Below are 27,911 nucleotides of genomic sequence, written 5' to 3'. Positions count from 1 at the left end.
AAAAATTTCCAAATTAAAATTTACCTACCTGTAGTTATAGTATCTCTGTTTTATCAAAAAATAATTTTGTAGTCTAGACTAAAGATAGTGTTCAAAATTAAATAGTCATTAACATTTACTTCTGCTGATCATTTGCAAGCTGGCAAAACACGGCGTTTGATAAATAACAAATAAGACAAAGGCTCCTCTTTCGTATTGTTTTACTGATTTATACATTCATCAAACATTTTCCCCAGAATTGAACAAGAAGTATCTGTGCAGTGCTTAAACAGTTTGGTGACAAAGGCTGATGAGAGTAAAAGCACAGGCTGTACAGAAAGACCAGAGTCCAGAGGGTCCAGAGGCCTCTGTTTGATGAACCTTGCAGTGATCCTGATTGTTGAAGCTGCATCATGTCACAAAGAGCAACTGTAGCAAGTTCAAAACTACAAAAATAGAAATTTTTTTGAAGTGCTACGTTGGCATAAGAGCAACAGTAAGACATCTTTGACAATAAAGCACAGACATTGAGAGCAAGTGAAGGCACCAGCTCAACACAGCTTGATATTTTTCCTTTTCAAATAACTGTATTTAACAAAAACAAAAAAACAAAACAAAAAAAAAAAATCAGCATTCAGTTGAGGAATTGTTTTCATGTCTGTTTTTTAAGCTAAAGAAGAAAATCAGAGTTGCCACATTCACTGCCAATTAGCTTAAGTTCTGCTAGAAATCACCTTCTTAGCTGGAGTTCTCTCGTTAATTTTAACCCAGATGAAACAACTCTGTGAGCGATTCAACAAATACATGAGATGCTAACAAAGTAACTGCTTTGTGCAAATACTGCCTTTAATGATCATATACACTACTCAAAAAATAAATGAGGGTAACGCTCAATAATCACAATATCAGAGATAGTCAGGTAAACTTCAGGGACATCAATCTGTTCAGTCAGGAAGCAGAATCCATCATCAATCTATTTCACCTGCTTTGGTGTAAATGGCAACCCCTGCAAGAAGGGAATGGTTTTGCAGGCGGTGGCATGAGCGTTATCAACCATCTGACAGTTTGGCCAGGAACATGCTCTCGAATAGTCCAGTGGAGGTCATTTTATAGGGCTCCTCCTGTTCTTCCTCACAATAATAAGAAGACGATATCAGTTCAGCTGCTGCATTGATACCCCTTTTACTGTCCTGTCCAGCTCCCCTTGGGTAATTGCCCGTCTCCTAGTATTCATCCTCCTGGAGACACGGCAAACCTTCTTGTAACAGCGAGTATGAATGTGCCATCCTGGAGGACTAGCAGTGACACAAGTGAAAAAAGTCACACCAGAGAAAGATCTGTAAGGAGGCATAAGGAGAGAGAAGTGGTCTAAGGCCACCACATGCCAAACCAGTTCATGTTGAGGGGGGTTGCATCGTTGCACAGACAGCGCAACTGGTTGCACCAAAGCAAGTGGATGATGTTCACAATGGCTTATGCTTCTTAAGTGGACAGATTGATATCCCAGAAGTTTAACTATCTTTGTGTTATAAGGTGATGATATACTGCAGTCTTGATGAAATTTGAATCCCTTACACGAGGATATAAAGTATTATCTTATGTATGTGTCATAATTCCTTGGGTTGTCTAAACATGGGTACAAACAGCATTTTTATTATTATTCATGCATCTCCATCTTCAAAATAAATATAAGAATAAAAATCAATGGATTTTTGAAATTCATCGACTAAATAAATTTTCATTTGCAACTGTGGGATGGACAAAACTTAGCAGATGAAGCCGTGGCCCTGGTCTGTGGGGAAATCATAAGTGTTTTAGTGCATAGACCCAACAATAAACTGATTAAGTAATCAGCAATAATCAGTAACAACAGTCTTTTGTTGCAGCCTCGACATTAAAGTCCATGTGTATAGAAAAGCCACTTAAGCATTAAAACATCTACACACACAAAGTCGAAACACAAACTGAGATTTGTTGAAGAAAACACGCCAGTGAGCACTGTAAGTTTCACAGTATAAGATTTCTTTAACTCAGAGTTAAAGTGTGAGTTTTCTGCAGGTGCTTGTTTTTGGGAATCAGTTACACATAAGCTGCTTGTTCCAGCAAACTGTACAGGCTCTGATTAATCAGTTTAAAAAGACATACTGTCATTGGGAGGTGTGATCAAATCAGTTGTGATCTGTTTTTCTGCATGGGTTTTCATTGGTCGACTGACTGATTTAATGGTCCTGTCACATATCTGAGTACAGCTGAGTGACCAGGTTTGACAGTTTGTTCCTGTTTCGCTTTAGTCTTTTGCCAATATAGTGGAAAAGCAAAGAATCCTGAAAGCGTGATCTGTGCTCCATGCGGTTAACTTTGAAGATATTGAAAGTTCACCAGAAACTGTGCACAGCGTGTCAAAGATTCACCAGTGACAGATCAGAGAATCCAGCTCTCGTTCCTACGAAGATACTCATCATTCCCGTGAACTAGTTTTGTGCAAAGCAGTGAAAATTCTTTCGCATCGGAATTCTGATCTGACTACTGGGGTTCACCTCCAGCTCTAGCGCTACTGGGAATCCAGGTATTTGAAGGTCCGCTTGCAGAGCTGTGCAGCCGGGCAGGAGCCTCACTCTGATCTTCCTCCTGCTGAGGAGGCTGAGGAGGCAGACGAGAGCTGTGCATGATGTGGGCATCCAACATCTCCAGCAACAGGTCGTAGAGAGGCACTATGTTCTTCACTTTCATGCAGTGGAGGTGGTCCATGCCTTTGTTACTGCACATTGAAAACAAAGTTGGGCGAGAGGTTAACGTAATGACTTTTGATGGGAACAATCTGGTCAGATGAATGTGTTTCATAACACTGCAGGGCTTTGAATAAATCTGAGCTGTAAAATAAATTCATTTACAGATCTGTCTCCCTTTTTTAAAAATATCCAGGTTTTAATAGCATGATGTTGGGTCCTGTTACCTGACATGACGAATATGTGAAAGCAGCATGAGCAGGTGAGCCAGGCGGGTGTACTGCTGCTGGAAGGTGAGACCGGTTTTGCTGATGGCCAACACCAGAGCTTCTGTCACAGCGTCCAGGAGGCGCAGCAGCTTGGACCGGCTCTGCAGGTCCTCGCTGCCGTCTGAGGAACTGAGGCACATGTCTGGAAAGCAAATGGGAAGAAATACACTTTAAGTGTGTCTACACAGTAAAGACTATATTACAGATATCAATATAGGAGTTTAATGTTGGAAGCTAAAGTAAATAAAACATTTTGAAGTGCATTATCCTTTGTAAACTGTGCAAAAACATAACTGGATTTTTCATGCAGACATCTTGATTCGGTCACAGCAGGAAAAGGACAGATGACCCAGAGAACCAGCGTGTGCAACACCACCGGTAACATCAGACTGAACCAGCTAAATGGAATTTATCCACAATTTATTTAAAATGCATACAAAAGATTTAACACCCCCGAAAATAACCACTGGCCTTCCGTCAAAGGATTGTAACCAGGTGTTATAAATACAAATATTTTTCAAGTGTTTTTTTTTTTTATTTACTTTGGCATAAAATACAAAGGACAGAAGCAAAAGACTTCTGGTAAGGTAACATCGACTCTTTGCTTCAACTATAAACGGATCAAAAGGTGCTTACGCATGTAGTCTGCGCCCAGAGGTGCATTATGAGCCAGGGGAAAAAAAACTGATTTGATTTTGCAGCCCTTTTCCTACTGTGAAACTTTCTGGTAGCAGAAGTCTGAAAAATCCCCGTGTTTTGTTCAACACTAAAGAAACACTTGTTGTGCTTGCAAATACAGTTTGAAAAGGGCTGACATGCTCAAACATTTAGAAACATCCTGCCAAAGCATCGAACATACAGTTTGCTCAAATATTTGTAGAGTACAGAACAGTGTCTCACAGATGGTGCCTTGTCTGTACACACTGGACTGCCCTGTCTCCGTCTTTAAGGAGTAGTTTTCATTTTGAGGGTCATTAAAATCTCGTCTAAACATTTGCTTGGTTAGAATCTCTCTGCTTTTTATCTCTGGCAGCAGAACTTTAAATCTGTTTTTGGAACATTCTGAGCTACTTTGGTTTTAGTTTTTTCCACTGCTACAAAAAGATTATTCACAAAACATCACCATGGGGTTTTCCACTGTTTGAGAGTTAGTAAGTAACACAGGGGCTCTGGTCTGGGGCTTTCATGCTATTGAATTAGCAGATGTCAAAGGGACTGGCTTTAAATTGACTAAATAAAGTAGTATGATCTTCAACTCCATGCATTTGTTGATCATTTTCTGTGTGTGTGTGTGTGTGTGTGTGTGTATTCTGAGTGTACAGTGCAAAGATCTGGATGACACACCTTAGTTTTACGGCATACAAAAAACGCGACAGTACCCACAGGTGTTTCTTAGTGGTGGGGTGGGTGGTTTAACTGGTTGCTCTCCCAAACCACTGACTAATCAAGTAAACTCCTTTTTTTCCTTTTAAACTATGCCAGACGTTGAACTTCTTAATAACAACGTAACATAATGCCTTTAATATAGTTTGCAAACACCTACTCATTCCTTTTACAAAACAAATGTTGAGCTCCAAAAGCAGCGTGCTCTTGTACGGATGCACAACTACCAACCCCCCCCCCCAAAAAAAACAAATAAAATGAATGAGTGGACACATACATAGCATGCATTATAAGTTCATTTTAAAGGTCACAAAGTTCTTTTTAAACTATATGTGAACACTAAACATTTAAATACATTTTTCATCATTTTGTTCTTATCATGTCTCCTCCTCCATCACTGCTCTCTCTCCTCTGTCACCTAATCCTCTTCCTACTCACCTCAAGCCTCATCTCCTGAACTAAAGTCAGGGTGCTAAAACACAAAAACGTGCATAAACATGCTCTTTTATTCCCGATATTGTCACAATTACTTACAGTCAACAGATTAGACATGCATCCATCCTGACAACAAGCCAGCTAAACAACAGCAGCTGGTTAAAGGCTAACATTATCCCAGCTAACGTGAGGCTTGAGTGCCCTAAACAAATAAAAATAAATAAAAATCACACTTTCACACTGATTACATTCTCATATTGCATGAGTGTGCTTTTTGCTAAGTGTCCAAGTCCAAGAATGCTAGATAGATCCATTTCAAAGACACTTTAAGAGTACTTCTTACACAAAAACACACCATGCCTCACATTTAGTTTGTTGGGATCTGATCATCTTAAATGTATTTAGGGTGACTAGGTCCCACAAGGAATCATGTGGTTTTCTTCTATGTGACAGTAAATGCTCTTACTTGAATCTAAACCATATTCTGTAGTCTTGGCCATTTTAGTCAGCTCTGATTTAATAAAAACAAACTTTTAATAACATTTGATTTTTATATTCTGGGGCTGAAGGTGAAACAGCTCTGTAGTCGGCAAAGTCAGACAAAAGTCTGACTTCGCTTGTGGAGGCAATTAAAAAGAAAACATTAATGATCTCACCAGAGAGGCCTTGACCGTGTTCATCTTCACTTATGTACCACCTGCTACTCCAGCTACTTTAGCAGAACCTCTGAGTCCTCATAGCACAGACTGAAACTACACAGTGTTATTTGAAACTACACAGGGAACACTGTGTAGTTTCAAATAACTAGCAGTCTTCACTGCTAGTTATTTGGTTTATGGACATACTTACCATGTGTAGGCTCACAAGATTACATGCTGAGATACCAATCTAACACCCCATTGTGGGTTCATGTTCTGGAGACAAACAAACAGTCTCAGTCTCACTTACGCACATGCACATTAAGCACATGACACTGAGAGTGGACCTCATGTCCGCCCACACAAACATGCTCACTCACTGGAGTTGAGGAGGATCATGACCTTGAGGCAGACGTACTCCTCCCTGTGCAGCCTGAGCTCTCTCACCCTGGTTGTGGCAGCTATCAGCATGTCAAAGATCTCCACAAAGCCCTGGACGCAGTTTCCTTCTTCTCTAAAAAGACAAAAATGTTATTTAATTGCATCACACTCTTGATTTTTACCTCCACAAATTAGCCAGACATAACACAGATGTAACTCCCACCAAGAAGTAAAAGATGATCTGCTGTTTTAACTCTGAAGCACTTTACACAAGAGGAAGGAGAGTAACATTAGTGATGTCTCTCAGCTGGCAGAAAAGATCACCAAAAAAAAACCCAGAATAGGTGTTTTAGGTTCTTAAATGCTAAAAATGGGTTGTTGTAGCCTATTGCTAGGTGGTTGCCAGGCAACATGATGCCATCGTAATATGCGATGTAGCTAAGAACCTTTAGGAGCCAGATTTGGTTGCTCAAGCCCTGATGGTCTAGGAGGAGTTGACAGACACAGAAACAAACATACAGAGGTTTGGTGTATTATCATAAGATATTGTGTGTAAGTACACTGGGAACCACCAATAACTCTTTTTAGAAGCAAGTGCCTCTAATCAGGCGAGTGAAACAAGGTTTAGGAGGTGGTACCTGCTCAAGCTGAGGTCAGGGCAGAAGATGAGTTTTCCTGGATGGTCCACTGACCTCCACATCAGTCCAATCATCAACACCTCCAGCCAGCAGGACTCCAACAGATGGACCTGGTCTACGAGACTAAGCTCCACAAACCCTGAGAAAAGGATGTAATCATAAAGTACATAGCTGTGAGCAGATGAAGCATATCACAGAAACCTGAATAACGAGTCTAATGAGCAACTAGGCAGCAGCATGAAGAGAAACAGGAGGTAAACAACTTGGTTGGAAGCAATTTTTTCCATCTCATTGTCCGTAAATGCAAAAACAGAATGCTGACCTAAAAATATCCAAACCAAAAAATAAATAAATAAATAAATAAAAAACAATAAAATAAAACCTAAAACAAGCAAAACCCCTAAAAAGACCACCTTTTTACAGGCAGTGCCATTAAGAGCAATGTGAGACTTGATACTGATTAACGAACCAACAAGGTAAAACAAAAACACGGCACCGTCTCAGCAAACAGGTTAAAAAACATAATAACAAGTACTGATTACGAGGCACCTCACAATTTACTAAGAGTTAGATAAATGAAAAAGACCCAAAAAACAGGAACCAGTGTCCCCGAGACAGGCCTTGACTGTGTCTCAGTCTGGAGTAGCCCTTGCTGAAAGGCGGTGGGTTGGGGTCGGTATCTTAGTATCCCCTCGGCTTGTTGCCTGTACACTGGAGTTTTTCCCGATGGACAAACAGTGCCAGGGCCTGCCAGGGCTGCCCTTTGTCACTAATTACCGATCCAGGAGGGGCTCAGAGTAGAGTTGCTACTCCTCCACATCAAAAGGAGCCAGCGGAGGTGTTTCAGGCATCTGACAAGGACACTTCCTGGGTTCCTCCTGGTTGAGGCGTTCCAGGCATGTCCCACCAGGAGAAAGTGGGACATGCCTGGACCTGGGATACGCTGAAGAAATTAGATCTCTCAACTGGCCTGAGAGTGCTGCATTTGTGTTCCCCCAGAAAACGCTGGAGGAGGTGGCCAGGGAGGAAGGTCAGGGCTCATCTGCTTAGGCTGCTGCCCCTGCGACCCTGCCTCAGATAAGAGGTAGAAAATGGATGGATAGATGGAGGTTCCCTCCCACTGGGTGACCACCGATGTGATCACCTAGCGAAGGAAAGTTGTCTTCTGATGGTGTGAAGTTACCGTAAGCTTTCTGTGAGCTTTGACAAGATCTGTCACTCTTTAAATTACTTTTTGCAAAACGCCAAGTAAACTAAATCGACTTGCACCGACAATCATGTCAGAATCAAAATTACACAAAGATTATTGTACTGCTACTCTCACGTTCAATATGATCATTTATGCATACATATGAACACGCATTCCCAATAAACTGCTCAGTGCCACAGACTTGTATGGCCTGTGCTGCTGACTCAGGCTACGACAACAATGAGCATTCAGACAATTCACTTTGAAATTCACGCTTGAAATTAAATGGTTCTTTGCTATAATGATTTATTTCACTTTTTCAGGCTTAAATTTGTTAAATTCACCACAAGCAGTCAGAATTCATTAACAAGGCTACAGAAATCCACCCTTTGTGATACATTGTTATTTCACAGCTCACTGCCAGACTCCAGTTCCATCACTGCTGCTGTGTTTTACAGGCTCAAACGCTAAATAAAGCAGACACAAATGACTGTGCCAAGCCACAAACACATCATTAGCTGTCTTGAGACAGTGAACTGCTCAGCGAGAAGAATAAAATACCTAGATCTGTTATCATTAAAGTAATTTTTACTGATGTTGTAGAAAGACTCTTTGTATAATCTCAAACCAATTGCATTTCTCAACTCAAGCAAACATGAAAACTAGACATAATAACAGCTGTTTCAGGAGCACTTTGAAATGCCCTTGTTTTATATAGAAAAGCTTTCATCTAATACAAGATTCAACTAATCAAAATGTTGTAAATGAGAACTAACGATTAATGATGGCAACTTTGTTACTGTGTGTGTTGTGCTATATACTCACCAGCTCTTTTGTCAAGTGCAAATATTGACTCTTATCAGCTTTCAAATGGAAGCAACTCAGTGCTTTTAAGAAAGTATAGAAGTCAACATGCGAGAGTTCAAACCAAAAATCAGAATGGGGAAAAAAAGGTTATGTAAGTGATTGAACATGGCATGGTTGTTGGTGCCACACTAGTCTAGTCTAAATAGTCTGAAAGAGAGAAAATACATTGTGATCTGAAAAGAAGTCAGCAGCAACTGTTAAAATCACACATGTTACAATCAAGATATGTAAAAGAGCATCTCTGAATCCGCAATATGTCTCTGAAGCAGATGGACTACAGCAGCTCACTGTGTTCCACTCTTGTCAGCTAAAAACACGAGGCCAAGATTAAAGTTCACACAAGATAACGGACAAGAAAAGACTGGAAAAACTTTTCCTGGTCAAAACTTTAGATGCTAGAGCCAGAATTTGGTGTAAACAACAAGAACGTACAGATCCATGCTGCCTTCTATCAAAGGTTCAGGTTGGTGTAATGGTACAAGTTTGGGCTTCTTAGTACCAACTGAGCCCTGTTTAAATGCCACCACCTACCCAAGTCTTGTGGCTGACCATTTATATTCCTTCATAACTGAAACTATAATGTACTAACTACAACGTCATCTCATGGCTGCTTGCAGCAGGCAAACACACCATCACAAAGCTCAAACTGGTTTCTTGATCATGACGATGACCTCACTGTACTCATATGGCCTCCTCAGTCACCAGATCTTAAACCAACAGAACATCTTTGGGATTTGGTTGAATAGGAGACTCACAATCAATCACATTGATGTTGCCTAAAAATTACAAAAAGAAGTGTATATTTTCTTCATCAGTGTATACTACACTTTATTTATTCATGACATGAATTGCTCTATTGGCGAAACACTTATTTGTGTCAGCACTCTGGCTCGAACCATTAATTAAGTGGTATTGCCACATTGCTATGTAACTTTGCACATGCACAGTCGGAGAAAATCTGCTGGTAAAGTGATATTTGAACCCTATTTTTGGACCCGTTTTGTTTTATTAGATTTGAATGGGGACACTGCACATACATTTTCTTCTGATTGACCAATGAAAATGGAAGGTCTGATTCTCCACATTCATTTAGAATTTTTGTTGACCTGAATAACCTGAAGAAGATAAAAAAAAATTTTTAATTATATAAATTCATCTAATTTTTTTTTTGAAATATCACAAAAACAAACACCTGGAATCTTCTTGGCCCAGCTAATCATGTGAACCAGCTCTTTATCTGCCAGGTTGGTGAGCAACATCATGATGCTTGCTTCGGTCAGCGGCCTCTTCGCGTCCTTCATGAGGTAGATATCTGGCGGCTCCGCCTCCAATATCCGCTCAATTAGCTGCTCTGGGGTCAGTGCAGGTTTTTCGGGCTCATTTAATGAACCTTCAGCTGGTCCAGTTATGCCCTTTGGTTCAGCTGTTATGTACTGTGAGGATTGACGGGTTAGCCGCCTTGCCTGCGAATTCCTGTAGTTTCCACGCTCCTTTCGAATACCTGTGAGTAACAAGGCAAGCATTAAATTATAGCCAATTTTAACCCATGTTCCAGACTGTCCATATCTGTTAAATTTTGCTGTTGTTTTCTACATAAGATTGCAATTTTGGGGGGTTAAGAAGGGTAAAGCAAAAATGGCAAGTAGCAAGTCCATCAGTTACAGACAGAAATCACTGAACAGGCTACAAGATCTGGCACCATGTAGTTCCTACTTGGAAAACAAAATGTCGGAATAAACTGAAATCCAAATTTAGAGTATGGGAATCCTATTTACTGCAAACAGATGTTGAAAAGATTTGTTTTGTGTGGAAATGATTAATAGAGCCAGTGGTGGCTTTTAGAGCCAGATCACATTTCTCATATGTAGAAAAAAAACTAAAGTAAAAGCGCTGGAACCATATTAAAGAACAACATTTGGATTAAACTTTATTTCTATCCAGATATCCCTGCATCATTGCAGTGATACCCATAATTAAAACTTCACGTTTTAACCAAAACACTACAAGAGCAGATCAAATGCAGGAATGAAGACTTCTTTAATGAAATGTGAATTAATAGGCAAACAAATACTAAAACATTATGGAATATTAAAACATATATTGTTCTTGCTCTTGCCTATAATGAAACATAGTTCTGTCATGTTGTTGTACGATTCTACAGAAAAAATAGAAATTAACTGATCTTACAAGTAAACAAGAACATTAGAAAAATATATTCAAGCATATGTATAATATCAATACTGTATAATTAGTAATCACATCATTCAAATTTTAGATAAAATAAACCAAACATCATCAGATGACCAAGTTATTTAGGTAATAATCAGAACATCAAGTTACTGTTGGCTGGATTCAGAAAAACAAAATGCAAAAACTTCTATCAGAACTAAATGGTAAATGGCCTGCATTTGTATAGCGCTTTACTCAGTCCCTAAGGACCCCAAAGCGCTTCACACTACATTCAGTCATCCACCCATTCTCACACGCATTCACACACTGGTAATGGCAAGCTACGTTGTAGCCACAGCTGCCCTGGGGCGCACTGACAGACGCGAGGCTGCCGGACACTGGCGCCACTGGTGGCCCTCTGACCACCACCAGTAGGCAAACATGGGGTTAGTATCTTGCCCAAGGATATTTGGCATGCAGCCAGGAGGCAGCCTGGGATCGAACCACCGACCTTCTGATTAGTGGCTGACCTGCTCTGCCACCTGAGCTACAGCCACCCAGCCATATTTCAGAAATATGAAACAATGTATACATATAATCATACTAACCACATTTGGTCATGCCAACTTCATAGCATTTGCGAAGGCGACATGCCTGGCAGCTCTTGCGGCGGTTCTTGTCAATAGTGCACTGATTGGTTGCCGGGCAGATATAGTCATTGTGTCCTAAAACAAAAAGACACAAAGAGACAGACATTGAGACAAAAATAAAAAGTTGGATAGAAAAAATGAAAAATGAGTTGTATGAAGAAAAATACAATGCAAAGTTGCATCCCTGCACAACAGACAGGCAGACTGAGAATTTCCAGCTTGTGCAGCTTCCAGCAAAAATCATTGATGACAAGCAGTCCTTTGTGGTCAGTTCAAGTCCTCTCTCCGTACCCTGGCCATTTTGCTCAAAGACTTAATTTGCATAGGCAGACATATTGTTTGAACAGTGGTATTTTCAGAAAAATGTCAACTGTGATCCAAAATTACCATCTAAATTCAGTTTAGCATGATATACGCATACTGGTTTGCCTTAATGTATAGCAATGGTTAAATGGTCTAGTTTTGAATATATTTGTTCAAAAGCTCAAAGTGTTGTGTAATACAAGATTATGTCATAACACCTGTAAAATAAAGCTTAAATTGACAACATACAAGTTTTAGCTTCAAATTATCATTATGAAATAAATTTTGATTATAATGGGAAGTTAATGACTTGACACCACAGAATGTGGATTTGTTCCAGGCAAGCCTCTGACTAGGCAATCTGTCAGGCAGCGAGTATAAAAAGCTCTGGGAAACTGGACGTTTAAGTGCACAAAGTTTTCCCTGATAAGCATCAGTAGAATCCTCCAGGTGACAACCAGAAAAGCTTCGTACTGAAGTGATAATAGCTCCAGCGTGTCTCCCCCAAATAGAGATGGGAGCAATTATACCATGTAGGACACAGCTATGAGCCAAAGAAGGCTGTTTGGGGAAATGATGTTTTGGATGGGTAGATAAAACCATCACAAAACACATGAAAGTCAGGGAAACTGCTCTGTGTCCAGCTGTTTTGTGGCCTGTGTGAGAACAGTGTGGATGTCACAAATTTGTACTTAAACGTGGAATATTATCAACTTTATTAAGCATGGGAATAAAAGAGCAGAACTAGTACTAATATAATAGATATAAAGATGGGAATTATAGTGACCACTATCCACAAAACATCCACTAACTGAGCCACGAGGTCCAGCAGGGATGAGTCAAAGCCATCAGACAAAGGTCAGCAGGAGGACATCAGATCATTTACGCGTGTGGAGCTCTGCGCAGACTTGCTAATACTGCACAGAAAGTGCGCTGTAGTGACTCAGTGTCAGCGTTACCAACTATTAAAACAGGAGCATCCAAAATCCACCAAGATCTAGGGTGTAAGGTTATATCCTAGAGGACTTATTAGTTTATTCTTTACTAATAAGTCAGCAAGGCATAAACATAACATTTGGATGGGTACGCGCAAAGGAGTTACGTCGACATTAATATGAAACTGGTGAAGAAAAGCGCAGAAAAGCACAAAAAAGACACTTAGATAAAGTACAAAATAAAACAGAAGTGGTGTGAAACACCAACCAACAAGAGCAAAGTTGCACATCTTTAGATTTGAGAGAAGCAATCAGGACTTTGCAACAGTGACACAGTTTTAAGTAGTGCATGAACATCTGCTCTACCAATCAATCTGCAGTAATATTTACACCTCTGATGACGTCTCACAAGTGTTAGCTTTATTTTCATACCAAGATTGTTTACACAGACTTTGTAATTGCAGAGAAATACTCCATTTATTTTGGTCATTTCATTTTCAAGCAGAAAGCCCCTGGGGGCCTAACAGGTTAAAAGTTAATTCCCAATAAAACCAACTGTAAGTTGTTTAATAACATTGCTGTCTGAATTATTGTTAAAGTCATGAATTATCACCTTTAAAGTGTTTGTGCTAATAACACCATGTACGAGACAGGCATGGAGAGCAGCACTGACTGGGAGAGGCTTTAAACAGATGACATACTCAGTTCAACTTTCAGAATGCACAAGCATCTACTTAAAATCTATTTATTTAATTTATCATCTGTGATATTATTAGGTACGGAGCCCCGCAGGGGACATGGGAGAAAAAAAAATTAGGGAGAAAAAAAAATAAAATTAAGACGGACTTTTGCGAGATCTCGCAAAACAAACTCGGGATCTCGCAAAAGTATTGCGAGATCTCGCAAAAGTTTTAGCCGCATTCTTCGGAGGCCGCCAGCTCGAAGCCGACCGGGAGGTCGAGGCACGATGTGCCGGGAAAGCGGTGTTCCTCCCGGCTGTAGTAGGTCTCGACCTCCCGTTAGCTTCGAGCTAGTGGGTGTCAGATCTCCAAAAACGTCGGAGCACTTTTGCAAATATGTGATGTCTTGTAAACCGAGCAGGTATCTGACGTTTACACAACTACATTCACGCCTCAAAATATCTTAAAAGTGTATTTTGTGACCCAGAAAGAGTAATATTACAACTAAGTAGCTGCCGCTATTGTTCGAATTCAACTTTTGCGAGATCACGAGTTTGTTTTGCGAGATCTCGCAAAAGTTTTGCCAGATCCCGAGTTTGTTTTGCGAGATCTCGCAAAAGTTTTGCGAGATCCCGAGTTTGTTTTGCGAGATCTCGCAAAAGTCTGTCTTAATTTTTTTTTTTCTCCCTAATTTTTTTTTCTCCCATGTCCCCTGCGGGGCTCCGTAATTAGGTACAATTAGAATGTAATATTCATCTCCCTTAAATAAACAGGCATCCAACTGAGAAAATTAGCTTTTCAACTTTGCGACTCATTTTATTTCTCTATCTGATAAGAAAACCATTCGGTCAGACAGTTATTTGTTGTGAATGAAATACAGTTTCAAGCACTTTTAAGCACCACATTTGAAATTCAAGCACTTTTCAAACCTTGAAAAGTGTATTAAAATTCAAGTATTTTCAAAGATTTCAAGCAATTGTTCGAACCATATGTATGTTTTGTCTCACCTTGGATGCTCCTCTTGAAGAAGGCCTTACACCCCTCACACGACCAGACTCCATAGTGGTAGCCTGAAGCATAGTCATGACACACAGCACAGTAGTGGAGGTCTGCCTTCCCACCTGAAGACGCCATGCTCTCCTCGCTCTCCTGGGAGCGCCTCCTCACACTCTTGCTAACAGACAGTTTTGAGTCATGATTTCTTCCCAAGACAAAAACATGTAGATTAAGTATGCAGAACAGTTGATTAAAAGTAATACACAGTAATAAATCACTGAATCAGTAATGTGATTACAGATGATTATTTTTAGCTTGCTGTAGCTTTAGTTGAAAAAGAAAAAACTGGAGAAAAAGGTTACTAAAAACAGCTGTTCAATAAATAACAGGTTAAGTACTAATTGAATAATCATTAGCTGGCCAACTACTGATTAAAGAGCACAGCGTAGTCAAGGTGTTGCGCCCAGTCCTACCTGGTTGTTATAACACTGTCCCACGGAGTCTGGGCTGACTGGCCTTGCTGGGATCGACCCTGGGGGCAGTGCAGCGTAATGGGCGTCCCCACACGGCTGTAAAATAAAGAGGCGCTCAGAGACTGATGGACAGAGGAGCATTCAGAAATGCTCGGACCACCGTAGCTGAAGATAGTTGGACTGTAAAAAGGTATGGTGGTGAAGTCATGGCCGAGGTCGGTATATGGTGAGCGGATACAGATGGGCTGGCTTGTTTCATGGGACAGACCAGGAGAAGAGGAGCCGAGGATCGGGGAGAGAATGCAGCTACCAGCTCGGCTGGAGTCGATCTCCTCGAGCTGCAGCAGCTTCTCAGGCGAGGAGGCAGCGGCCATCATGACACCAAACGCTTCTAATATCACTTGAATTACTACATTACCGGCAACTGGAAAGAGTCGCCAAAAAACAACAGAGCTAAGAGAGCTACCTCAGAGCTCACATGGTCAAAGCTGAGAAATGGATTTTACTTTGCTTTCTGCTCGGCATAACTGAATATCCTCGTGAAACAGTCCAGAAGATGGAGGTTTACAGGAGAGGAGTGTAAGACAGGGTAGGAGGGATGTTCACTATTCCTTCTCAGTCCTGCCATGGGTTTTTCATCAGTAAAAGCAGCAGAACTTTCCACCTGGACAAGAAAGAAGAAGGGACAGGTTGATATATTGAAATACACGGCATGACCTGCGATTGTAGATGAAATAAATATATTTCATTTACAATCTCTTCTTTTAAACTTTGGTAAAACTTCATACTTAGCTCCCCTGATAATATCGGAGTACAATCAGTTTACAGAAAAAAAGGAAAAAAGTAGAATCAAAAAGAACGAAAAGAGTGGGAGCAGTAGTCCCAGCTAAGCCTACCACTCCCACTCCACAAAGAGAAGCTACAGGGTGTATAGATTTCTCCAAACACTGCACATACTAGGCTTATACGTGGCATGCACATAGGAGGAATTCTAGTGAAATTCCTGAATCACTGGAACTGGTGCAAAATTGAACCCTTCTAACTGTCTGAGCCCCTCGCCCCATCTCTAGGAGTGAGCCCACACACTCTTCAGCGGAAGCTTACTTTTGCACAGTGTAGTGGTTTATAGGGCTGTGCGATATGACCAAAATCTCATATCCCGATATAAGAATTCTATCGTCCGATAACGATATAAATCACAAAAATGTAACATTGTCTGTAAATTCTGTGAATCTCGGGCAGCTCGACTTGCGTGAAGTGTTTCCAGCTGCGCGTCCTTTACCCGGAGTCGAGTGTTTTAACCGATGCATGAAACTATACATTTATAGACACAAGTTGTAAAGGCCGCCGTTTTCTTTGTATTTATTACACGGCGTGCTGCGGGGAAAGCCTGTTCTAACGTTTGAGTCTAAGGTTTATTTTTTACTTCTCATCTGTAAATAATCTGCTCTTTCACGTGATTCAGTTTATTTTGAAAAGTCTCAACAGGATAGCTTTATTGTGAAAGGTGTATGTGGAACATAAACAAGCCACACACGAAGGTGTTATCGTCGCTGTTACTAACGACAACGCATAAAAACAGGCGCTTGTCCGTCAGTAGTGTGGTTATATTACATATAAGAGAAAGGAAGAACTTTAAGAAATTAATATAGCCACTACAGTGACCATCAGAACGATGAAAAAATATAAAAATGTCAGCTCTAACGATCAGTAGACGCTACAATTTCACTTGCTTCTTCAAAACACCTGCAGTATCTACCAAAAATGGTGAGAGGAAAAAGAAATTGTGATTTATGATGCCCTGTGGACAGAAACACCTGAAAGATCAATAAATGCAGTGCGAGTGCACAGTAACGCACCACAGTGCAGCCCAAGGACACGTTGGTTTACTCTTACCACATCTGATGAATCAAATCCAGCAGTTAATCGTTCCTGAATGGCAGGAGTCTGTCTTCAGTCGCTGGTACACAGTGTCTCTACCTTTGTGGCATAAAGCCCACACCTGTAAGTCATTACTTATCCAAGAAAAACGCCTGAATTAATCTCAGTAAATATCAGAGAAGAGTAACAAACTCGATAACCCGTAGGAGTAGTTGGAGGCTTCTGCTACAAGTAAAATGAGCACTGCTAAAGAAACGGCAGTAAATGGACTCAGAGCTTCAACTGTCATAAGTGCCAATTAATTATTTGGGACAGTTTGAAAGAAACCAAGGTGAATTCTCCTTTTTATAACATGAAATTCAACCATGCCTGCAAATGCTGTTCTTACAGCTGTGAAAACATAATGAAAAATGAAGGCAGGGAAACACAAAATAATATTTTCATCAGTGACCTCAAGGATTTATTACGAAGCATGAGAGTTATGACCTCTACTGTGGAAGTTTTGCAAACAAACTTTTCCGATGATGCCCTAAAGACATGTAGACACATTACAGGCCACTGAAGGATGAACAATTTACATGAAAAACACCCAGCAGTTGAGAGATTCATCCAATTTTGGTTTGATTTGTTAAAATTATTTTCAAGATAATCTATTATTTTGATGACTATAAACAAGTGGGAAAACATCTAAAGACGGGTTATGTACCTAGTTATGTGGTACAAAAAACATAAAATCCTCACATTTATAAAGCTCAAACCTGGATTTCTGATTTTAAAAACTCACTAAAAGAAAGGATCGTAAAAACTGTTTCCAGTTTCTGTTGATTAATTGAATAATCATCAGCATTAGAAATTTTTACTGTGGAAAAGTTCTCGGTTTCAGACAATAATGCACAGAGTAGTGTGTTATTCTCTTGTGAAACAGTTGTGCTCAAAATTTAAAGCTTTCAGCGTGCGATAAATTGGAGTCCTGCGGTGTTTGAGCTGTTGTTCACTCAGTTCTTCCTGCCTCATTTTTTTATGTGAATGTGCAACTATTTTTTCTCTTTTGACCTAAATAGCAGGTAAAAGTCACACAGTACATAACTTTACTGAGTGGATAAAATTCTTTTATTTCAAAGTCAAAGTCCGAGGATGTTTTATGAGGTATGGAAGAAGCCGACTGGGGATGGCTCTGGTTTGCTCTGATATGGTTTAGCACCTGTTTAATGATTCATCTGAATTTTTTATTTTCTTGTTTGAAAAGCCAACATTTGTTATAAATACAGGGGTCTTTTAGCCTTTAGGTACATAACACTTCAAATCCTGCCCCCCCCACACACACACCCTGGAACCCCCACCGATTCGCATACTGCCAGAACAGGAGCACAGAGGATGCAGTCTCCATCGCACTGCACTCTGTCCTCTCACACCAGGACAACAACAACAACAACACCATGGTGATTGGCCTCATCAACGACAACGATGAGGTACAGGGAGGAGGTGGATCGTCTGGCTGAGTGGTGCGACAGAAACAACCTGCTGCTTAATACCGAGAAGACCAAGGAGCTCATCGTGGACTACAGGAGGAATGCTGACCCACATCCACCCATCTACATTAAGGGGACGGCTGTGGAGCGTGTGAGCAGCTTCAAGTTCCTGGGAGTCCACATCTCCGAGGATCTCATCTGGACGACCAACTGCTCCAAGCTGGTCAAGAAGGCTCACCAGTGCCTCTTCTTCTTGAGGACTCTGAGGAAGAACCACCTGTCCTCAGACATCGTGGTGAACTTCTATCGCTGCACCATCGAGAGCATCCTGACCAACTGTATAACAGTCTGGTACGGGAACTGCTCTGCCTCGGACCGGAAGGCGTTGCAGAGGGTTGTGAAAACTGCCCAACGCATCACCGGAGCACCACTTCCTGCCATAAAAGACATCTACAGGAAGCGGTGTCTGAAAAGGGCTGGGAAAATCACCAAAGACCCCAGTCACCCATCACATGGACTCTTCACCCTCCTGCCCTCTGGGAGGCGCCACAGGAGCCTCCGGACTAAGACCACCAGGTACTGGAACAGCTTCTTCCCCACAGCTGTCAGACTCCTGAACTCTGCCTCCTGACTCACATTAAACACATGGACTGGACATACACACACCCACCTACACACCCACAACCACCTACACACACACACACACACACACACACACACACACACACACACACACAAAATGGACAACTGTACCCTCATACACACAATAATAACAACATGGACTGAACCACCACTCACAACCACTAACGCTTTATATAGCCTCTGTAGAAATTATCCACATATCTCACTTATCTTAACTGCACTACTTTATAGTTCTGTGTAAATAATCATTCTGTACAATACAATAAATTTTAATTCAACAACTGTTTATAACCTGCATATCTCATATTTCTGTATAGTTTTTTATATTTATATCCTGTTCATAGTCTGTACATACTTATAGTTATAGCATATTCATAACATACTTCATACCGTGTACATTATAACATACTAGAGCAGGGCGATATGACCAAAAATATTTATCACGATATACATTTAAAAATTTGCGATAACGATATAATTGACACTAGACAAAATACTTTACAACTCCACAACTTTATTTGTGCAAAAAAACCAGCAATGTATTTTCACTTAAACAAGCAGCTGTTTTTTATGTGCATTAAAGTTATATAAAAATTTAACAGTGCAAATGCAAATTCCTTGCTGATAGTTTAACCAAAAGGCATTTCCAGTGGAAACTGGCCGACATATCCTCAGCATAACCATGTATAACATCCACAAAACTTAAAAAGAGGTTATACACACACAACACGGTAATATTATGTTGAAGCACAGTACGTATCACTCCGCGAGGCTCCTGCCTACGATAGCCGTAATGCTCCGACAATCCATCAAGCGGTGCGGGTTCATAGCTTAGCAAAGTCATACTAAAACATTTGACAGATTTTCGAGCGCCGTGTACGACATAAAATCGTTTCGAGGTCAGTAAACACAACCAGAATTCATACATAAGGCACACAGGATTATAAGGGGCACTGTCGATTTTCAGAAAAATCAAAGGATTGATTTTAAGTGTGCCGTATTTTCCAAAAAAAACACGGTAATAACGACGGCCCGCTAGCATGCTCTACCAGAAATAGTGCTTTGTTGTGTATCTGACGGACGAAAGCTAAACCAGTTCCACACCACTGAAGTTGTAGCATTTTTACAAACCAGTTCTGGTTCATCCGTTTCATTCAACGATCCAGTTTCGCTCTTCTCATTCTGCGTCGCCGCCATGTGCTTATGTAAACATAGGCACTGCGCATGCGCGTTTTACCCATATTCTATCGTGATATTTCATTTTCCTATCTTTGCCCAAAATTACACCGGTATTACCGTGAACGGTATGATATAGCCCAGCCCTATAATCAGAATCAGAATCGTGTTTATTGGCCAAGTATATGTGCAGACACATACAGGGAATTTGGTTCTGGTAGATGGTGGCTCTCAAGCACAGCAATGTAAATCACACACACACACACACACACACCACACACACACACACACACACACACACACACACACACGTGTCTATATATACACACATTACACATACATACACAAAGCTGTGTAAACCAACTATAAATAACGAATCTAAACTTATATACATAAAATACAGAAATGAATGAGGTGGAATGAATACTACAAAATGTACATAAGGTGCAGTTGCAGTCTGGCAGTGGGAGCAGTGTGACAGGTCAACTGTTAAGAAGGGAGATGGTGAGGGGAAAGAAACTGTTCCTGTGTCGGGTGGTCCTGGTCTGCAGGCTTCTGTACCGTCTGCCAGAGGGCAGCAGATCAAAAAGTCTGTGTGCAGGGAGTGAGGGGTCTGTGATGATTTTCCCTGCCCGTTTCCTGGTTCTTGAGAGGTACAGATCCTGGATGGAGGGCAGGGGGGTGCCGATGATCCTTTCTGCTGCCCGTACAGTCCGCTGCAGTCTGCTCCTGTCCTGTTTAGTGGCTGCTCCATACCAGACTGTGATGGAGGAGCACAGGACAGACTCAATGACCGCAGTGTAGAACTGGATCAGCAGCTCCTGTGGAAGACTGTACTTCCCCAGTTGTCTCAGGAAGTACATCCTCTGCTGGGTCTTTTTGAGGATGGAGTTGATGTTGGTCTCCCACTTCAGGTCCTGGGAGATGGTTGTACCCAGGAACTTGAAGGTCTTCACAGTTGACACAGGGCTGTCTGATATGGTGAGGGGGAGCAGAGTTGAGGGATGTCTCCTGAAGTCCACTGTCATCTCTACAGACTTAAGAGTGTTCAGCTCCAGATTGTGCTGACTGCACCAGAGTACCAGCCGCTCAACTTCCTGCCGGTATGCAGACTCATCACCATCTTGAATGAGGCCAATGACAGTGGTGTCATCTGCAAACTTTAGGAGTTTGACAGCCGAGTTCTTGGAGGTGCAGTCGTTAGTGTAGAGGGAGAACAGTAGTGGTGAGAGGACTATAACATACCATAACAGACCTATTTCTGTAATATACTCACATATCTATATTATTGCTAATATATATTGTAATATATCTATATCGTGGCTAAAGCACTTCTGGATAGATGCAAACTGCATTTCGTTGCCTTGTACCTGTGACATGTGCAATGACAATAAAGTTGAATTCTATTCTATTCTATTCTATTTTTTAAAACAGGAAGATTACTTAATAGGACTAGATTTTGCAATCCCAAGTGATTCAGCTCAGTACTTGCTCCGAGTGGATTTTGAGGCATCTGTTCAGTTGGCTCCAAACAAACAGATAAATTACAATGTATGATGAATAGAGCAAAGACCAAAAGCGAAACTAAACAACAAAAACAGACAAAAGATAAAATCATGTTGCTCAAATAAATGCTAAACTTTTTCCTTCTGCAGAGAACGTGTAAATAAGCAACTGTTTAACAGAACATATCAGTATATTTGTTGTTCCCACAGCTTGTTTTCGCTGCCTTTGAGTGTCCAAAAAACATCAGTTACTGCAACGGATTCGAAGGTGAATTTGCCTTAAAACCAATTTGCATTTTCATAAATACTAAATTAGGGCTGCTCAATTAATCGAATTTTAATCACGATTACGATCTGGGCTTTCAACGATCATTAAAAATGACTGAGCCGATTATTAGCCCCTCCCTCATTTATCCGCGACACCTTAAAGGCCGGTCTGTGAAAATATTGTCGGGCATAAACCTGTCCGTGGCGCAAAAAAAGGTTGGAGACCGCTGATTAAGAGGACCCGAGGGAAGCTCGGAAAGCTAAGCAGAAGTTATTTGGAGAGGAGAGTGACTGCCGTTGGTTGAAAAGAGAGGTAAAAAAAAACTTCAGTGGTGTTGCACACTATTTTATATTATTTTTTAAAGTCATTGTTAACCCTTTAAAGCCGGTCAGAGCAGCACACTCCGTTTTGCGTAACTATTTTTAAATCCCTGTAGAACCTGAACCGTGTAAGCTAGCGCAATAATTTGTTTTGCATATGAAACCGGAGGAGTTGTACTTACATCTTATGCCATCAGCTTGTCCTCGGTCCTTCCACATATAGCTTTGCAAAAATTGCATAAAAAGCGCTTGCAGGAACAAAACAGCAAAACACAAAACCAGAAACACGCTTTGCCGATCCGATCAGCTGTTCATAACACTTCCCACAGTGAAACAGAGGTCAGCGCGAACTATCGCATGTCCGCCATTTCCTGGCCGAAACCGGAAGTGACGTCATTTTTGCGGAAATGTAGTTTTTTTTACTTGTTGGCCTTAAAGGCCTATACTGGTCATGTTTGACTTTTCTGAATAGTTTCTGGGATGCTTAGAACTCAAATTGCACTGCTGCTCGTTTTTCCTGCAGTATATAAAAATTGCTGTATCGCCAAAATAAAACTATGAAGATACTCAAAATAAATTTCCTGTTGTTGTAAACTATTTTTTGCAACTTTTTTGTATTTAAAGTTTTGAGGGATAAACCTCTTAAATTTCTCCAAGTAGAAATATATGTAAAAAAACCAAAAACGATTTTCAATTTTTTTGTAGTTTATTGCACTTTTTTGCAATTAATGTAGTTACTATGGACTTAATGCATACATATTATTAAAATATGGGCTATAACAGTTGTATAGCAACTTGAAATGCTCCCACAAATGGCACTACAACATGTAAAAAAATAATATAAGCTCTGGCGGACTTGGTTCTATAGTAGGTCTTAAAGGGTTAAATAAATATCGTCAAATAATCGAGATCTCAATTTCAGTGAAAATAATCGTGATTATCATTTTTGCCATAATCGAGCAGCCCTATACTAAATGCAAAAATGTGCCACATGTACTTTGAGTATATTTGGAGATTTTTACAATAACTAAGGCAAACACTTGCTCCCAAATTAGCCTCGACACACAACGAACTGAATGGTTTTTTATAAACATATCTGGTTTGATAAATGATCCACTCCTTAGCTGATGACAGATAATTGATTCTTCTATGGGTTTATAATCCTTTCCTTTCCTGAATGACTGAAAATCAAAGCCTATGAGCCAATTTCTGAGGTTTAAATGCACTGGTTGCCAGCTCATCGGTTTCTCCTTAATACTTGGGGAATGATATATGATTAAAAGTAGATCAATGGATCACAAAAACCTATAAATCAATAAAGAGTCGGCATCTGATTACCTGTAATTTGAGGAATGTGTGCTGGTGAAAGCATTAAAGAAGAACAGAGCAGGAGAAGGAGGACTAGTTGCCAGCTCATCGGTTTCTCCTTAATACTTGGGGAATGATATATGATTAAAAGTAGATCAATGGATCACAAAAACCTATAAATCAATAACAAGTCGGCATCTGATTACCTGTAATTTGAGGAATGTGTGCTGGTGAAAGCATTAAAGAAGAACAGAGCAGGAGAAGGAGAACTAGTTGTCTTCTTCAACTAGTCTCACAGTGATTCTTGTGACCTTGTGTCTGTAGATGGTGAATGTTCCTCCCAAAACAGATGAGTCACATTAAAAGAGATTGCGGCAAGGTTTTTCTTCTTTAATTACCAATCCTGGCTAAAAGCAGATGTGGAAGAGTTTTTGTTTCCTTTGAAGCTTTGACCTTGCCTTCAGACTTCCTCACAGTTACACTCTCTAGAAGTTGGCAACTTATTGTGGGAGAAAAGCTCCCTGCACATCTTGCTGCCCCTACTATCGGCTCACATGGTTATAAGGCTTTAAATTTCAAGTCAAGCAGTTGGGAAATCTTACTAAAGGATTCTTATTACCATTTCTGCATCTCCAGCTAATTCTGTTACAAAGTGACAGTGACGCCAGGACAAAAACCTGTTGCATCGTGAAAACAAAGGGTTTCAAATTTTAAAGATCTTTGTTGAATGATGAAGCAGATTTATGGCCATCTCTAAAACCTCACTTTCATGTCTTTGTGGGTTTAAAAACCAATTTGATGGGGTGCTGTTTGCTTTAGTCCTCTAAATGTCAGAGAAAAGCACTTGTGTCCAACTGAAGCAAGTATTTATTAAGCAATGGATGTTGTTTTAATCTAAAGGCATCTTAACCAAATAATTCCACAGCACCCATAGTGAGTGACCGAGGAAGCGGTTACCGCTGCACTACTAATCTTGACTAGTTTGGAACTTATTCTACTTCTTTTCTCTATTTTTACAACAAAAACAATTAAAGTGTGAATGCTGGCCCTCTTGGTCAGGTCTCTCTTTCGCCTTGATAAATAAAAGATTAATTTAAAGAATATAAATATTTTTCATTTGCAGTGCATTAGGAGAGCTAAGGATATCTCACCAAAAATGATGTCGTGTGGTGGATTATACAGACAGAAACCTCAGAGACTATGCATCATGTGGAAAAGAAAGCATACCTTCTTTCAAGCCCAAATCATCTCCCATCCAATACCATACTTGAGACTGGTACGAGGATTTTCTGGTTACATGCCGTGTTTCGTTTTCTCCAACCGTGGTGCAGTGAATTATAGCCAAACATCTCCACTTTCTCTACAAGTATTGTGGTTTGTTCAGATGCAACTTAGCAAACCTAAGCTGTGCTGTTATTCAGAAAGGTAAGAGGCTTTTTCCTGTCAATATTTACTGGCAGGCCATACCTGTTCAATCTTTTCATTGTGTTCAGTCATGAATTTTGACATTTAGCATGCTATCTGACATCTAGAGTAACCCTTTCCAGATTGATGGGCAGCAACAGTTGTTTCTTCAGGCTCATGGCTGTTGTCTTTCCTGTTTGGCGTTGTTCTAATGCACACCTGAAAAATCCAGACCAGCAAACTGCCAAAAGTTTTGCTTTTATAGGAGGTGCTTACGCCTGCCCTGCTTGTTGATCAGGTAATCCCGGGCATTTGAATCAAGTGCATCTGGCTGCTACTTACTACTTGTATTCTGGCTTAATTTTTGTATCATAAAAAAAAGACACTGTGTAGTATGTCATGTGTTGTTGTACAGCTGAGACGGATTTATCCGTCTTTTGCTGAGGACGAGATTATTTTTATTATATTCTTGCACATAAAACGTTACAGTTACACACAGAAGGTGTACTTTTTCCCCACATGACTCAAGATTACATAGTTATAAATCCTCATAGAAATACACGTGCGTTAAAAAAGTCAAATCAATCTAAACTAGCAACAACACTATCTGTTCCCAATTATTTGTCAGAATAAACAAAATCTCAAGGCCGTGTCGTTCCCTTATCCTAAAACCTTACAGCCTCCCTAAAAAATCAGGAAAAAATGGCCTTTGCAAAAACAGTCCTGCCTTACTGCACACGGCAAATACGTGGGGATGTTGGTGTAGGATAGTGCCAGAGAACGTGCAAAATATTTCACTGAAATGCACCAGGGAAGTGTTCTGTCTCAGACGATATGCAAATACCTTTCAGAAGAAAATTAAACACTTCAGTCGGCAACAATTAGAATGCATAATTTGAGGCTTCTTTGCACCACTTGCTCAGTTAAACATTAATTAACTCAATTACTTAGTCTCACTGTACACTTTAAATTGATCCAGAATGCAATACATTTGAATCTTCCAGGCTTATTTGTACAACATAATCAGCAATTATTCAAGATGGATTTAATAGATACAAAGGGAGACTTCTGAATTTAGTGTAAGCCAAGACAAAAGCAGTACTAACTTCACCTGCCTGACAATTCCAGATAGATCAACAACAAAAAAGTAGAAATATACCTGAAGATCTGTTCCAATAGAAGTAATAAGTGATACATTTCCTGAGTGGCTGTAGTTATTTCCTTCAACTAATTTGAAGGAACTGCACTGTAATAGTCGGTATTAGCTGTATTGTTATTTCCTATTGGCATTTTAGGGTCCGTAATGAAATGGAAATAGGAAATACTAATCTGTTCTCTAATTATTAGGCATTAAGACAATTGTATGAGCAGATAATAGCATTACTGACTGAAATAAGCATTTCCACAAATAAGACGTCATCTACCTGTGTTAGTGGTCAGTACTTCTCTGTTTATGCCGATTTGTTTTCCTGGCACAAAACGTTAATATTCAAGGGAAAAATAGACAGGAAAAAAAGGTATTGTTCTGCTTCAGTTATCTATCAAATTGCTGTTTTAAACATCAGTATTCCACCCAGGAATTCACAACTGATGCATCCTTAATTTTAACTAACGCTTCCCTCATGCTAAACAGCAAAAACAGTCACATTTGTTTGTATAGCTCTATTCAGACACAAGGAACATGGAGTACCTCAGAGACATTTAAATCATGGCTACAGGTGATACAGGATGCACAATCAATCATGACAGAAACAGAATAACAACAATTAGAATCGAAGGACAAACAAGACTAGAGTTGTTCCTGTGGTCACAGATCTCTACTTATATAAATCTGGCATGTTAATCCCTGCCGTAGAAGTGATCATCATTGCAAATAAGTGTTGTTTCTTCAAAAAAAAGTCTCACAAAGTGTGAGAGGAGAGCTCTGATCACCTCCCCTGAACAACTTCTGTAACTCAAAAAGTCGATAATAAAACACCACTTCTCTCTAGGTCGAGTCAGTGCACACTGGCCTCATGTTAATTTAATTGCTAATATTTAATAGTCTACATCTTGAGACAAGTCAGGGCCACAACTAATGACTGCACTTATTATCATATTATCTGAAATTGTGTGCTGAAGTAAAATTTCCTCATTTTCCTCACCCAGGCTGGAGTCAAAGTAAAGCTATTCAGCTGTCAAAATTAAAAGAGGGATAAAAGCTTGTTATATTTGCCAGACCAAAGCTAAAATAAATGAATTTTAAAAAAGCTTAAGGGAAGAAAAATGACACCAAATCATCTGTAAAAATAAGATCACACAATCTTAAGCTTCACTTCTTACCTGCTGTGCCATGGACCAGATAAGTATAACTGACCTATTAGCACCAGAGCTAACTGTTTAAATAGACGACCCTGGAAATAACTACATATCTTGTATGATATGCACAAAGGAAAGGAAATTCTTCCTGTGAGCTTGATCCTAGCAGAGCAGACAGCTGGCCGATAGCAGCCTCTTGTTTACACAGTGATAAGTGCTTTTTGAAGTGGCCTTGTGTTCACATTAGACTTGTTGAAATGGAAAACACTGATTCTCCACAAAAGTGCACGCAAAATACAGAAACGAAAGACCCTACAGCCCTAATGATCCAAGAATACACTGGAGGCTAACAGACCTTAAACGATAAAGGAACTAGTAAGATAGTTTGCGTATTAATAGCCTCCTTGCAGTTAAATCATATCCATACGACCTTAAACTTTTAAAGAAGCTTTTCAAAGATCGATTACATCCAGTTAAGATCTATGAATGGTTATTTTTAAAATACACTGGTCAGCTAAAGTCCTTAAAAGCCTATGTAGTGATTTCTTGCTGGAGTTTATTCTGACCACCTGTTATCTATGTTATCTGTATTTTATGCGCTTTCTACTACAGGTGCGGGCCTTGTTGCATTGATATTTGACCCCGCAACAATAAATCTGAGGGACAGCGGGGAGTCTGTGAGCGTCCTCTGCTTCAAAACGTATGTAAACGCGTGAAAAATAGTATTACCTGTTCCTTCAGAAACACCAATGGCAGGGGAAAGTTTTCAGGCCGACCCCACCGAGTCCCCTCGTGGCGTCATGCGTGGGTAAAAGTGTAAAGTCAAGTATTAAATAGGGCTGTCACGAACCGCTTAAAGTCCAAGCTCCGAGTTCACAGACAGCCCTGTTGCGCTGATATGAACCGCGGCTTTCAGCTCAGAGGCTAAC

At 40.2% G+C, this 27,911-nt stretch overlaps 1 protein-coding gene across 3 annotated transcripts; it reads right to left on the bottom strand.

Moving 5' to 3' along the window:
* Nucleotides 1-188: 188 nt before the first annotated feature.
* On the bottom strand, nucleotides 189-27,911 carry esr2a (estrogen receptor 2a). Of its 3 annotated transcripts, none has more exons than XM_086264782.1 (9): nucleotides 27,712-27,911; nucleotides 14,712-15,375; nucleotides 14,250-14,443; nucleotides 11,283-11,399; nucleotides 9,698-10,006; nucleotides 6,450-6,588; nucleotides 5,811-5,944; nucleotides 2,933-3,116; nucleotides 189-2,737 (listed from the first exon to the last, which is right to left on the bottom strand). In XM_086264782.1, the coding sequence occupies exons 2-9, from the start codon at nucleotides 15,086-15,088 to the stop codon at nucleotides 2,503-2,505; spliced, it is 1,689 nt and encodes a 562-aa protein (XP_086120908.1). In that variant the 5' UTR covers nucleotides 15,089-15,375; nucleotides 27,712-27,911; the 3' UTR covers nucleotides 189-2,502. The 3 variants fall into 3 exon arrangements, with proteins under 3 accessions (XP_086120908.1, XP_086120909.1, XP_086120910.1); XM_086264783.1 differs by having other exon boundaries at nucleotides 14,250-14,416; XM_086264784.1 differs by lacking the exon at nucleotides 27,712-27,911 and having other exon boundaries at nucleotides 14,250-14,412; nucleotides 14,712-14,995.

This window comes from Aulonocara sp. 'chitande type north' Nkhata Bay, linkage group LG15, assembly GCF_057382095.1.
Source record: "Aulonocara sp. 'chitande type north' Nkhata Bay isolate Kocher_YH1m ecotype deep benthic linkage group LG15, A_spYH_male_GT1.1, whole genome shotgun sequence".
Taxonomy (NCBI): domain Eukaryota; kingdom Metazoa; phylum Chordata; class Actinopteri; order Cichliformes; family Cichlidae; genus Aulonocara; species Aulonocara sp. 'chitande type north' Nkhata Bay.
This window is presented reverse-complemented; position numbering and strand designations above follow the sequence as displayed.